Source organism: Oncorhynchus gorbuscha, linkage group LG06, assembly GCF_021184085.1.
Source record: "Oncorhynchus gorbuscha isolate QuinsamMale2020 ecotype Even-year linkage group LG06, OgorEven_v1.0, whole genome shotgun sequence".
Taxonomy (NCBI): domain Eukaryota; kingdom Metazoa; phylum Chordata; class Actinopteri; order Salmoniformes; family Salmonidae; genus Oncorhynchus; species Oncorhynchus gorbuscha.
Window position 1 is genome coordinate 22,460,363 of NC_060178.1, and position 14,345 is coordinate 22,474,707.

The 14,345-nt window shown below is 40.4% G+C and overlaps 2 protein-coding genes across 3 annotated transcripts in view; both read right to left on the minus strand.

Moving 5' to 3' along the window:
• The window catches only part of LOC124037692 (ubiquitin-conjugating enzyme E2 R2-like), a 32,589-nt gene extending 25,068 nt beyond the window's left edge, over positions 1–7,521 (minus strand). Inside the window, exon 1 of the mRNA XM_046352658.1 lies at positions 6,907–7,521. Coding sequence (XP_046208614.1) covers positions 6,907–7,086 — 180 coding nt within the window. The 5' untranslated portion in view covers positions 7,087–7,521. The remainder of the gene's footprint in view (positions 1–6,906) is intronic.
• Positions 7,522–8,250: 729 nt separating this feature from the next.
• LOC124037693 (AP-3 complex subunit delta-1-like) overlaps positions 8,251–14,345 on the minus strand; it is a 45,166-nt gene continuing 39,071 nt past the window's right edge. For both annotated transcript variants that reach the window (XM_046352662.1, XM_046352661.1), the window contains 9 exons: positions 14,237–14,332; positions 13,838–13,975; positions 13,328–13,375; positions 11,781–11,970; positions 11,557–11,645; positions 11,313–11,398; positions 11,011–11,132; positions 10,671–10,750; positions 8,251–10,532 (listed from right to left, as the gene is read on the minus strand). In XM_046352662.1, coding sequence (XP_046208618.1) covers positions 10,437–10,532; positions 10,671–10,750; positions 11,011–11,132; positions 11,313–11,398; positions 11,557–11,645; positions 11,781–11,970; positions 13,328–13,375; positions 13,838–13,975; positions 14,237–14,332 — 945 coding nt within the window. In that variant the 3' untranslated portion in view covers positions 8,251–10,436. The remainder of the gene's footprint in view (positions 10,533–10,670; positions 10,751–11,010; positions 11,133–11,312; positions 11,399–11,556; positions 11,646–11,780; positions 11,971–13,327; positions 13,376–13,837; positions 13,976–14,236; positions 14,333–14,345) is intronic.

The window sequence follows — 14,345 nt, forward strand, 5'->3', positions numbered from 1 at the left end:
GTTGAAAAAGTACCCAATTCTCATACTTGAGTAAAAGTAAAGACAGCTTAATAGAAAATGACTAAAGTAAAAGTGAAAGTCAACCAGTAAAATACTACTTGAGCAAAAGTCTAAAAGTATTTGGTTTTAAATATACTTAAGTATCAAAAGTAAATGTAATTGCTAAAATGTACTCAAGTATCAAATGTAAAAGTAATTTCAAATTCCTTATATTAAGCAATTTTCTTGTTTTTATTTATTTTTTATTTCATTAATTTTTTCGTTATTTACGGAGAACCAGGGGCACGCTCCATATGAAGCCTTTGTGTTTAGTGAGTCCGCCAGATCAGAAGCAATAGGGATGACGACCAGGGCTGTTCTCTTGATAAGTGCATAAATTTGACAAGTTTCCTGTCCTGCTAAGCATTCAAAATGTAACAAATACTTTTGGGTGTCAGGGAAAATGTATGGAGTGAAATAAAAGTAAAAGTTGACAAAAATAAAAATAGTATACCTCAGAAATCTACTTAAGTAGTACTTGAAAGTATTTTTTACTTAAGTACTTTACACCACTGCCTACTTTGATGCCTGTTTATCGTTGTAACGAGAGCTCTTGCCCTATATCGGGAAGGAAAATGCTCACCATCTTCAACAGTTATGCAAATATAGGCTAAAATAAAACAGAAATATAAATGCAACATGTAAAGTGTTGGTCCCATGTTTCACGAGCTGAAATAAAAGGCGCCAGAAGTTCGCCATATGCACAAAAAGCTTTTTTCTCGAATTTTGTGCACAAATGTGTTTACATCCCTGACAGTGAGCATTTCTCATTTGCCAAGATAATTAATCCACCTGACAGGTCTGGCATATCAAGAAGCAGATTAAAAAGCATGATCACATGTACACCTTGTGCTGGGGACAATGAAATGTCAATCTAAAATGTGCAGTTTTGTCACAAAACACAATGCTGCAGATGTCAAGTTGAGGGAGCATGCAATTGGCATGCTGACTGCAGGCATGTCCACCAGAGTTGTTGCCAGATAATTGAATGTTAATTTCTCTACCATAAGCCGCCTCCGACGTCGTTTGAGAATTTGGCAATACGTCCAAGCGGCCTCACAACCGCAAACCACACTAGCCCAGGACCTCCACATACATCGTCACCTGCGGTATCGTCTGAGACCAGTCATCCAAAGTCTGATGAAACTGTGGGTTTGCGCAACCAAAGACTTTCTGTACAAACTGTCAGAAACCGTCTCAGTGAAGCTCATCTGCGTGCTCATCGTCCTTACCAGGGTCTTGACAGCAGTTCAGCGCCATAACAGACTTTAGTGGGCAAATGTGCTCTTCACAGATGAATCCCGGTTTTAACAGTACATGGTAGATGGCAGACTGCATGTATGGAGTTGTGTGGGAATTCGGTTTGGTGATGTCAACATTGTCACCAGACTACCCCGTGGTGGGGTTATGGTATGGGCTTGCATAAGCTACGGACAACGAACACAATTGCATTTTATCTATGGCAATTTAACTGCACAGAGATAACGTGACGAGATCCTGAGGTTGATTGTCGTGCCATTCATCCGCCGCCATCACCTCATGTCAGCATGATAATGCACGGCCCCACGTCGCAAGGATCTGTACACAATTCCTGGAAGCTGAAAAATGTCCCAGTTCTTTCATGGCCTGCATACTCAACAGACATGTCATCCATTGAGCATGTTTGGGATGCTGTGGATCGACGTGTACAACAGCGTGTTCCAGTTCCCACCAATATCCAGCAACTTCGCACAGCCATTGAAGTGGAGTGGGACAACAGTCACACTCAACAGCCTGACCAACTCCATGCAATATATGTATATGGCCTCCTTATATTTGTCATTTATATATTAAACATTTGTACATTTAGTTTATTTAGTCAATATTTTCTTAACTTTATTTATTGAACTGCATTGTTGGTTAAGGGCTTGTAAGTAAACATTTCACGGTAAGGTTGTATATATATATATATATATATATATATATATATATATATATATATACACACATACATACACACACACCTGTTGCATTTGAAAAATAACCTTTGATTTGAAGGAGATGTGTCATGCTACATGAGGCAAATGGGTCACACCAGATATTGACTAGTTCTGATCAACACCACTACTTTTTATTTTATATCTTTATATCTATCAACGGGTGCAGATCTGTACTACCAGTCATGTGCAATCAATAGATTCGTGCCGAATGAATGTATTTAATTGACTGATTTCCTTTTATGAACTGTAATTTAGTAAAATCGTAGAAATTATGCATGTTGCTTTTATATTTTTCTTCAGTGTACTTTCTGAGCTAGGCAAGTAATGAAGAGGTCCAACCTACTGCACTTCCCTCTGTAAGCTATACCACCCCCTGTTGCCGGGCAAAACAGAGGACATGAGCCTTCTTTTACACAAAGGTCTTAGGCAGGCTAAACAATACCCTTACACACAAATAAAATACTTAAACTGCAGTAAGTTAGTGACTGCAGTCAACTGTGGTATTGTTGACACAGTTATTGCAGCATAACTGCAGTGTACTGCACTTGAACTGCAGTTATACCAAATATACCGGTAACTAACCTAAGATATCTCATCTGCGTCATTTCCAATGGGAGTAAATTTAGTATAGTGGGCAGAACAAGCAAGGAGATGGGCAGAGCACGAGCTAGCGAGATCCTATTGGCACATTTTAGCATGCATTTGCATATCTGTTAGGGAACGTCTTCTCTGTGAATTGCGTGTGTACAATAACTCAATTGACCCTTGAACTCCTAAACAACACAATTTTTAAAAATTTTGGCAGTCTACAAAACTTATTGCACAGCGTTCGTAAAAGATTCTGGTTTAGGGAAAATAACCTTGCATTGAGATCTAATGTTTCATCAATGAGAAAATTTGCAGAATGTCAGAAAAGTTTTATCTAGCTCCATCTTCTCTCTTATGTGGCTGGCAGGTAGCCTAACGGTTAGAGAATTGGGTCAGTAACCGAAAGGTCGCTAGTTCGAATCCCCTATCTGCCTTTGAGCAAGGCACATAACCCTAATTGCGTCAGAGTCACTGTTTGAAATGGCAGACCCTGGCAGTGACCCAACTCTGAGGGATACGCAAAAAAAATGTATTTCCAATTTACACACGTGTACATGTGTGAAATCAGACAAAGAATTATTATTATCCCACTGGACATCCTCTCATCACCCTATTTGAACGTTCTAAACAGAGGCTTCAGATTTATACATCCTGTGCGACATCTGGTCCCTGTCCGTGGTTATACTGCGCTTTAACTGCAGTTACACTGCAAAATTCATGCAGTAATACTGCACTCTGACTGCAATCTTTTTTCATATGGGTAGGGTTTACAAGATAATGGAGAAAGAAAATGTTTCTCACGATCTGTATCTGTCTTTAGACCTGTTTTCCAATAGAGCGATTTAATTATGTTTGTATGGACAGTTTGGGTAAGTTATTCATACTTGTTGTGGTTATTTTTTACTTTTGAACTTAAAATCTGCCACACTGGTTAGTACTATAATACAGTAGCTACAAACCGATACATTTTAGACTCAATGGTAAACAACCCTTGTTAATTCTTGCGACGAGCAAAACCGTATCCGGGAGCGTAATCATAGCCTCAAACGCATTAGCATAACGCAGCGGACATAAATACCCCTACAAACTTTTCCTATTCATGAAAATCACAAATGAAATGAAATAAATATATTCAAACACAAGCTTAGCCTTTTGTTAACAACACTCATCTCAGATTTTCAAAATATGCGTTACAGCCAACCCTAGACAAGCATTTGTGTAAATTTATCATGGCATAATGCTATGCTAGGCTCTGCTGGCAGCAGGCAACATTTTCACAAAAATAAGAAAAGCAACCAAATTAAATAATTTACCTTTGAAGAACTTCAGATGCTTTCACTCAGGAGACTCCCAGTGAGATAGCAAATGTTCCTTTTTTCCAAAAATATTACTTTTGTGGGCGAAATAGCTCCCGTTTCTTCATCATGCTTGGCTGAGAAATCGACCGGAAAATGCTGCTTTTTTCCAAATTTGCTCCATAATATCGACAGAAACACGGCAAACGTTGTTTAGGATCCATCCTCAAGGTGTTTTTAACATATATATTCGATAATATATCCGTCGAGGCAATTGTTTTCTCAAAAGAAGTGATAGGAAAAATGGCTACCTCAATATTTTACGTGACATTTTCCGCGGGAGACACCATGTGACCACATGCTTTATATGGCTATATATATATATGGTATTCTTCAATGGGAATGCCTAAAAAGACATCACAATGCTGTAGACACCTTGGGGAATACGTGGAAAACGTAAGCTCATTCACAGCCATATAAGGAGTCATTGGCATGAGGCGGTTTAAAAAAATGCGACACTTCCTGGTTGGATTTTTATCTGGGTTTCGCCTGTAACATCAGTTCTGTGGCACTCACAGACAATATCTTTGCAGTTTTGGAAACGTCAGAGTGTCTTCTTTCCAATGCTGTCAATTATATGCATAGTCAAGCATCTTTTCATGACAAAATATCTTGTTTAAAACGGGAACGTTTTTCATCCAAAAATTTAAATAGCGCCCCCTAAATCCAAGAGGTTAATACATAGAGTTAGGGGTACTATCGACATACAGATGAGTTTGTTTCTAGTTGCCTTTGCTGAGAGGGACACACAAAATCTGCAGGTTGGATGCAAAGTCAGTTAAACCCCAGTGAGAGAAAAACCCACATTTTCAGTCTACAAGAAACAAACACACCATCGTTTGAGTGTTTACAATCCAAATATCAATAACAAAATATATGTAGGTATTGAGACTAGGCTATAATTCTAGGTGCTTAGAGTGACAGCTGGGCGATATACTGTATTTGCCGATATACCGGTATTGACGCATGAACCGGTTTGGGTTTTTACTTTACCCTCTTTAACGGTATTTTAATTTTTGTTTCCTTAAATGTGATACTCTGTGTTTAACGTTGACTTGTATAGTTTACTTCGCTACTTGAGTCATCTCTCCATGCCGCTTCCACATAGACCTAGCCCCGCCCCGTCACTCAAGAAGCGCATTTGTTGTTCCTCGACCACATGACACTTGCGTTCAGTCTGCATGGTCAATGCAGCACATTTAACAATGATGTTCACTTTGCTTCTTAATATAACTCCACTAATGTTTATAATTACACGATTAGTTTGTTTCTAAAATATGCAAAAAGCTAGTTTGTATTTTTCTTAACAAGTTGGGCCTCAATCTTATTAGCCGCTAATGCTAATCACTAGCTAGCTAATAAATGTACCGAGTCAGAGCTATATTAGTATTAGCTATACAGCCTAATACTAGTGATGGTGGAGACCTACATCAGCATGTTGTTTGTGCCACAGTTTCTTCTAAAACGACGAGGAATTCACAAAGCAAGAATAATAAAAATACATAAAGTAGCTAAAAGAAAACATTAAATGTAGCCAAAGATTATAGGGTCCCCTAGGAAACACTTAACACGTTGGTTCCTACACTTTCACAATAACTCCTCCCTGGAATTTTCATATGTTGTCATGTCAAACATTATTCAAAGCGACCTCTATTATATTCTAACTATATAAATTAAAATAATCATTATATTGCCATGATTCCAACAGTTCACTCAAGTATTTTGCTCTAAATCACAAGTCTTAATCGTAATTGCAACATTTGGTTAAAAATAAGGCCTAGATTGTTTGCCCATATCGTGCAGTCCGTGGCAGTGTGGAAATGCTCTCAAATCAGTGTAGGAAATGCAGAAATGTATGAAAATGCAGAAAATTATTAAAACAATCAGAATGGAGAAATACCTATTTAAATCACTTAGAATGTATGTTGCCACCGTCCGATCATGCACTACTTATAAAGCAAATTTAAAAACGGTCCATTTTATTTTAAATACTGTGATATATATTGGCCATGTCACCCAGCCCAACTTATTGTCTATTTCAAACAATATGGACAATGCTACCAGCTGCTATTGCTTAACTATGAAAACGAAGGAACTGTTTGATGGCTTATAGAGATCGGCAGCTTTAGTTCTAAAAAATGGAAATAAGTTACCTCTGGTTAGTTCAGCCATTCCAATGGGGGAAAGAATGGGGTTTTGGGATAAATACATAAAATAAGGTCTGAAGTTAACAAAGGCTTACGAGATATTATACGTTTTGTTCTATGAGGTAATATCAGTCAGTTAACCAGTACTTTATGAACTATGAAGACGTTACGTGCTTGTTTGGATACATAACTGCTTCATAATAAACTAAATGTGATCATCTCAGCGTATCCAAAAAAAAACATGAATTACCCCATAGGCCTTGGCCAACGAGCCAGTTAGTGCAAACAAATAGACACCATTACTATTGCACTATATAAGAAAATACAAAAGAAATAGGTCCGATTTTATCTGTATCATTATGAGCAGATGTGTATCCATAATGTTTCCCTCTGCCCCATGGCAAAATGTGTTGTCGGGGGCACTGGAGATGGGTGTCGGGGCCCCAAATGCGGTAGTCCGGCCCTGCTGGATACAGTGATATAAGTTGACAATGTCTGTTTCCTCCAAAGTTTTCCATGAAAACGTTAACATGTTTTGTGGATCGTCACATGTTGCTCGAGCTGGCCATCTCAAACTAAGCCAGGTTGGTTGTCAATCGTTAGCTACGTCACAACCAAAAGTGACAAATTATAACTCTTCTCGCCATAATATTTACAGACGTTCTACTGTAACTCAGGGGCAAGAGAACACTGACCAGGCACAATTTGTTCTGGTTAACCAAGGTTGGACAAAACAACTGCAATAACTATTTGAGTGATTTGATGGCCATCTTAAATATTCAGCAATTCCATACTCACCTTAAAATAACCTCCCTCGTAGTGAGTATTTGGGGGTCCAAATATTGCAACTTCCCAGTTGTACAAGTCCGACTCGTCCACTAAAGTTATCCTGAACCCTTCAACTGGCTCATCTTGAAGACTTTTCATCTCTAACATGAGTGCTTTTTGGGAACTGGCTACATGATGCCCATGAGCCATAGTCCGCGACGATCTGTATAAACAAAAACCTATCTAGACCTTTTTAGAGAACAAAGGTAGTTATCAAATTCCACCACAACCAACCCCTGAGAAACCTTTTGATTGTTCACACGTTTCCTCACATCTACAAAAATGTCGTCTGTTATTACGTTCACGTTCGGTTCTCTTCCACTGTGATCGAACAAACCAACGCGTAGACCTCTCGCTGACAACCAACCAACCCACAAACCCAAAGCTAGCTTGCTACAGTAGTTACTCCCTGTTGTTGATCCTCATTTACCGTAAAACAGAATTGCTCGAAGTAAATTTGAGTGGTCAAAGCAAACTAGAAAACAAACAAATTAACGGCTGTCTGAGTAGGGATCTCCCCTCCTCAATAATACAACAGTAGCTACTTCACCGTGTCGCCACTAAAGTCGCTCAAGCTGGTCCCGCAAAGCTTGACGCTATGAGTTGTGAAGTGCTCGCAAAGCTTTCTGGGAGTTGGTGTTAATTGAAAAGGCACAACACTTATTCGGCATTAATAGTTTAAGCAAGGTTAAAATATTGTTTCGGTCTGCAATTGAATTCTTCAGAATCATGAAGCCCGAAACGTTAATATTTTAATCTCGTCAAAAAATATATATGTTGGGAGTGTTTTGTGGTTGCAACTCCACTTCTTTCCATATAGGAATCGAAGTTAAGACAGTACCTACACACAGCCTCCAAATCACTTAGGCTATATTGACATTTAGAATTTAAAGGCACTTGCACACATAGAAAGAATATGCAGTTTCACACAGAGTACTGTATTAGTTATTGGGGAAGGCAGGTTTTTGGGAAAGGCCACTCTCGTGCATGCTGAAGTGAGATGTTGGCCAACTAAATATCCTTGATAAGGTAGTATTTGCAGAGCCTTTGAATATACAGCATGTTTGATACACAGACACCATAGTGATATGTGAATAAAAAGCCTGAAATAATTATATGTGGGAGTTTATTGGTTCACCTTAACAGACTACAGCAGCTCAGCCTTTATTTCAATTTGGGTAGACTTCTCTGTTCTAAAAGTGAATGTTGATAGTATATGACTAATTTTGTCTTGCTCATGTAGTCCCCTCTTAAAACATATTACATCATATAGCTGGAGAATAGACAATGACGGAGTTGGACCAGACCTTCAAACAAGGAGAAATTAGAATATATTTTAATGTCATAAGCCAAACTCCGCAAGATAATCACTATAATTGACCAGAAAAAAAGTATTAAGAAAGTGGGTAGCTTCTCTGAACTGTATCACAAGACCTTTTCTTCTCTACTCCTCTCAGCGCCATGACACCAAATAGAACCTCCTTCCCCTGATGTTAAATAATTCAAAATATTCAAAGATATCATTTGAATTGTATGAACTTATAATAGATAAAAATACAACACCATCAAAAACTGTAGCATGATTCATTCAACTTTCACTTCATATTTAAAAAAACAACCAAGAAATGACATGGGAGTTTTGTATGTGTGTGAGTGTCCTTGGATAGGGGAAATATATATATATATATATTTAAGTATACATTTCCTAATCATGCAAGATACACATTTTTATGAAATACTCTGCACAGAACTTTTTAATTAGTACAACGTATGATTACAAGTAATTTTCTCATTGCCATTCTATAACTTAAATCAATCAAAGCACTTTTCCAGGAAGGATATGGTTTTGTGGATAACATCCCTGTATGTTCTTCACTTTGTACTCACACTAACATGGTGAAGAAGAAACTCATGGAATGGCTCATCTACACTTGTAAGAAAGGAATGCGGGTAAGTTGGAATACAAACAAAACATGATGGGATCAGTTTAAAGTTGCTACTACATCGTGCTGGACCAGGCAGTGAGACTCGTTGAGTGTAACTAGACAGCAAGTACCTCTGAGCAAGTCATGAAAGGAAGAAGCCATTTAAATGATGCCCATTCATGTTCATCATTATGCCAATGCACATGTGGCAGCAGGGTAGTGCTGAGAGAAGAGAACACTGAAGTAACATCGGTTTATGACTGTATCAGTGACAATGTAGGATGTATTGTATAGTGCAAGAGTTAGTGGCACAGACGCAAGAGGTTTGGATGATATGAAAGACAAACGTCTTGACTGACGCCTTGTTGGCTTTCTCAAGAAAGATACAGTAAACAAGAAGTCACATTGGTTAATACTGATTCAAAATAAAATGTATCAACTAAGTACCATTGATATCCCAGAATGAATTATGACTAGAATAGTCTTCCATCCCCATAGGTGATCTCAAACTAAGCCTATCAACACATAGGATAACTTTAGCAGTTAAGTATGGAGAGCCTGCTATTATAGCAAAGCCACGTGAGAGGCGCTAGCTGCAATATGTGAAAGCGGGCCTTCATTTCCCACAAGTTCTATATTACTTTGTCACTCATTTCAGATACTGTAGACATGTAGTACAATACCCTTCCACGATTACAGCATAATCAAAGCGATAAATCATACAATTGTAAAAAGACGCCCTTTTACCCATGTCTATAATAAGAGACAGAGTAAGGAAGCCGGACAATGTTCACTTTTGGAAAAGGTTGCAGAAACATACTTTTTTGAGGGGTGCCAGCGTGTCTAAGTTCTGACCTGATCAAAGTGTAACCGCCTGCATTCTCTTTTCCCAATAAACTCTTAGTGTAACGTTCCAGCTCAGGCATTTAAAATTCTTATAGGGATTGATATGTTCCTGTGACACAGGTCAAACTGAAGCTGAGCATAGTTGAAGCATGGAGCAGTGACACCAGAGGGTAGGTCAGTCTCCTTCAGACATGAGATCAGGTCAGGTAGGATTTCAGCTTAGAGCAGTTTAAAGTTGACATGACATTTCCAACTTGGGCCAGTCAGAAGAAGTCACACATTCTACAGGACTATAGAGGAGAGTAGCAGTAACACGCTGATGTTTAATGCAACAGGGGGAAAGGCGGAGACGGACGTCAGAAAACAAAAACAAATCAAGACAGTGAAAACACAATTCAACCAAGAACAAAAACAACTCCAGTTGTCAGATTACATTACATGACCGTCACAGACTGTAATGACGATGAGAGAGAGAGTGGAGGGGGGAGCAGGGAAAACCAGTTTGAAACTAAAAGCGCACAGAGGGGGTTTGTATAGAGCAAATCAGTGAAGGAGAAAGAGCAGTTCTGAGTGCAAGAGGGGCGTCAAGGAAATGTGTGATTCTGAGGACTAATTAATAGGGTGAACCTGGGAGTGCCAGCCGCAGTGTTTGTAACATGATTACATGTGTTTCAGTGAGGGAGCGGTTGAGCAGGGGGTAGGGGGGCACCAAGGGGCTGTCAGACACAATCAGCATTGAGAGAAGGTCAGCTTGATCTCATCCAGCACATTCCTAAGCAGCCCCGGCTCGTCACATTTAGCATCGATAGACACGGTCTGATCAGCCTGAGACGGACAGGGACACAGACAGACAGAGAGGGCACACGTTACAAGGATGTCTGAGAAGATCTCATTTGAGTAAAATGGAGACCAATATTTGGATGTCTGGCCCCCTGACTGACAAGGAGGAAGGGAGCTACTTACAGTTTTGACCAGCAGACACACATGGTGACCCTGGATTGACCTGCTGTACATGGAGGCACAGGAATCAATCCTCTCCACCACTGGTTGAGACAGGAACACAACCGTAAGCTCATTAAACAACTCAAAATCTAAAAAGGTCTTTATTTACCACATCATGCTAATGTTCATTCAAAGAGGGAGATTTCTGCAAGACGACACAGTGAACTACAAATCACCTCAATAAATATGTCCACTCTCCACCTAATACCTCCCAATGCCCTATCCTATACCCCTGTATTCCCCAGTCCCTATCATATCCCACACCTTCTCCCCCTGTATTCCCCAGTCCCAGTGTACCCACCAGAGAAGTGGTGGTGGAAGCAGATCCTAGCCAGTAGATGGTGGAAAGGCTGGTTGATTCCCTCCAGCTTCAGAGAGCTTCCCTTGAGGTCCCCCGACTCCAACAGCTTAGCATACGCGTCACTGTAAACAACAACAATCACATTCACTACGCATCACATACTAGCTCACAAGCAGTTTAATCTTAAGTTCAGATCAGGGCACAGCACACTAAGCCAATAGCTCCAAATCTACAGTTAGGTAACGTTCATTATTATTAAAACAGCAGAATGAGGTTCTTTGGGGACAGCTCGCTGCACCGACCTGTAGCAGGGAGTGGTGATCAGGTATGAGGTGCAGGTAAAGTGCAGTTTAAAGTCTAGTTTCTCATGAGTGGAGGAATCCTCAGTCTGTGGGAGAACATTATAACAGCAGAAGGTTAACAATACACTTTTACAAGTGAGGAAAAAGGTCAGTAGAACCTTGAGCAGTGAAATAGACTGTACCCAGAGTCAAAGAGGGATAGTGGGGGAATGTGAGGCCTTTGTGGAGAGCAAGACTTACTCACCTTGACTATGAAGGTGAGGGTTCCCTTCAGTTTCTGAGGCATCACAATGCTCTGCACTGAGAAGATGAACCGTGCCTCGTTAGAGATCCCTGAGGAACAAGAGAGAAAAAAATAGATTTGTTTGGATGTAAACTGGGAATGGGAATATTTGGATGGGAATTTAGCTCTTATTTCAACAAGTTTCCATAGCTTTTTCCTCCTCCCAGTCTCTCCTGCTTCCTCACCGGGGGGCAGATGGAAGGGCACAGTGAGGCTGTCATGTGGGCCGGCTCCCTCAGGCCGCTGCAGCTTGGAGTTGAGAGAGTCCATCACATTGAACTCCATGGACTTGATGAAACTGTCACACTTATTTTCAAAGATGACAGAGACCACCACCTGGCTACCGTCTTGCAGGTTCCCCTGGATGTCACACACCTAAAGAGGGAAAGAGGGATGAAGCGGAGGTCAACCCACTCCGTAGCCAGCAGTGTTCACACAAGGAGCCCAGCAAATTGACTTGCATACAGACCAGCAAATCGATTCAACCATTCCAATCCCAACATGAATCCCATGTGATTTTTATGAAGCAACCTGGAAACAGCACTGATAGGACAGTAGAATTATAACGTCACACACTCAGAGGATGCACCTGGCTTATGGTGTTGTGAATAACAGGGTTACATTTTCCAATATACACATCTCTGCATAACAGCTTGGTTATCACAGGGTGATTAAGCCAGGGGGCACAGTCTGAGAAAAAGCACAACCACACAGAACATCTAGAAGATTCTCCTGTAAAACCCATAGCCTGCAGTTCATAGAACTTCAGCCAATACCTCATCAGCATCCTGCTTCATCTTGAAAGAGAGAAAAATAGGGAGCATAAGGAGGGGTCCACTTACAGTATATACAGTGCATTCGGAAAGTATTCAGACCCCCTGACTTTTCCCACATTTTTATGTTACAGCCTTATTCTAAAATCAATCTACACACTTCAATCTTGTTCTCCCATCTCCACAGAGGAACTCTGGAGCTCTGTCAGAGTGACCATCAGGTTCTTGGTCACCTCCCTGACCAAAGCCCTTCTTCCCCGATTGCCCAGTTTTGCCGGGCTACCAGCTGTAGGAAGAGTCTTTGTGGTTCCAAACTTCTTCCATTTAAGAATGATGGAGGCCACTGTGTTCTTGGGGATCTTCAATGCTGCAGACATTTTTTGGTATCCTTCCCCAGATCTGTGCCTCGACAAAATCCTGTCTCAGAGCTCTACGGACAATTCCTTCGACCTCATGGCTTGGTTTTTGCTCTGACATGCACTGTCAACTGTGGGACATTTTCATAGACAGTTGTGTGCCTTTCCAAATCATGTCCAATCAATTGAATTTACCACAGGTGGACTCCAATCAAGTTGTAGAAACATCTCAAGTATGATCAATGGAAACAGGATGCACCTGAGCTCAATTTTGAGTCTCATAGCAAAGGGACTGAATAAGGTATTTCTGTTTTTAATTTTAATAAAGTGTGCAAATATTTCTAAAAACCTGTTTTTGCTTTGTCATAATGGGGTATTGTGTGTAGATTTTTTAATTTTTTAATCTATTTTAGAATACGGCTGTAACGTAACAAAATGTGGAAAAGGGGAAGGGGTCTGAATACTTTCTGAATGCACTGTATTTTATATATATCTCTCTCAATGGTACGACTCCTCCCAGCTCCAATATGAGTGGCTATAGAAGATACACAACAATAGTATACTTCTCCAGTGGACCCAAGAGTCTCGATCCATCCCACTCACCATCTTGATGTAGGAGTTCTCAGCCAGCAGGGCGTAATTGGACATGGGCTGTAAAGAGAGAAGAGCCTGGTCAGTTCTCACTCAATATGCAAACAATGGAACTAGACCCAGGTCTGGACTATGTATATATGCTATTTGAGATAGGGAGTGTATACACACTGCATACTTGACATACTTGTGTCAAATGGGTGAAGGTAGGGAAGTTTTATATGGACAGTAGTGGGGGCACAACTAACCTGTACCCCCACTTACCGACTCGGTACCCCCTGTATATAGCCTCGTTATTGTGTTACTTTTTTCTTAAGTTTATTTGGTAAATATTTTCTTTACTCTTCTTGAACTGCACTGTTGGTTAAGGGCTTGTAAGTAAGCATTTCACAGTAAGGTCTACACTCGTTGTATTCGGTTCATGTGACAGATAAAGTTTAATTTGATTTGATTTATGACTTGAACGTCCAGTGGACAGGGATTGGACTGAGTGGACAGACTAAAAGGTGATTGTTTACTGACTGGCAGAGGCTCCTCGTCCTCCACCGTGCCATTCTGCACAGACTCCTCTCTGGCTCCATCGCTATGGTGATGATGATGGTGGTGCTTCTTTTTCTTGTCCTCCTTTTTCTGCTTCTTCTTCTTGTGCTTGGAGGATTTCTAAGAGGGAAACAAGCAGGGGATGGTGTAAAGGGCAGTCTATTCAGAAAGAGGGAGGGAGAGTTTCTGTGCTCAGACAAGATCTGTCAAAATACAGTATCCTGTTGCGCTAGTCTTTAATGTAGAATCCTTAGTAATGAATGATGCTGTCGTTTGTATGTGTATGTTTTGTAAGGTTTATAAAATATGAAATACAAATTAGTAACAGCTGAGATTTCTGTCTCGTGATTCTGACATCATCAGTAAAGTGGAGTGACTCACAGTTTCTTCAGGCTCAGAGTCTGGGACCACGGCAGCCACACCAGACGCAGCGTCAGGAGTGGAGGCAGGGGGAGCGTCTGTTACTGCTGCGGCCTCCTGTCACCACACA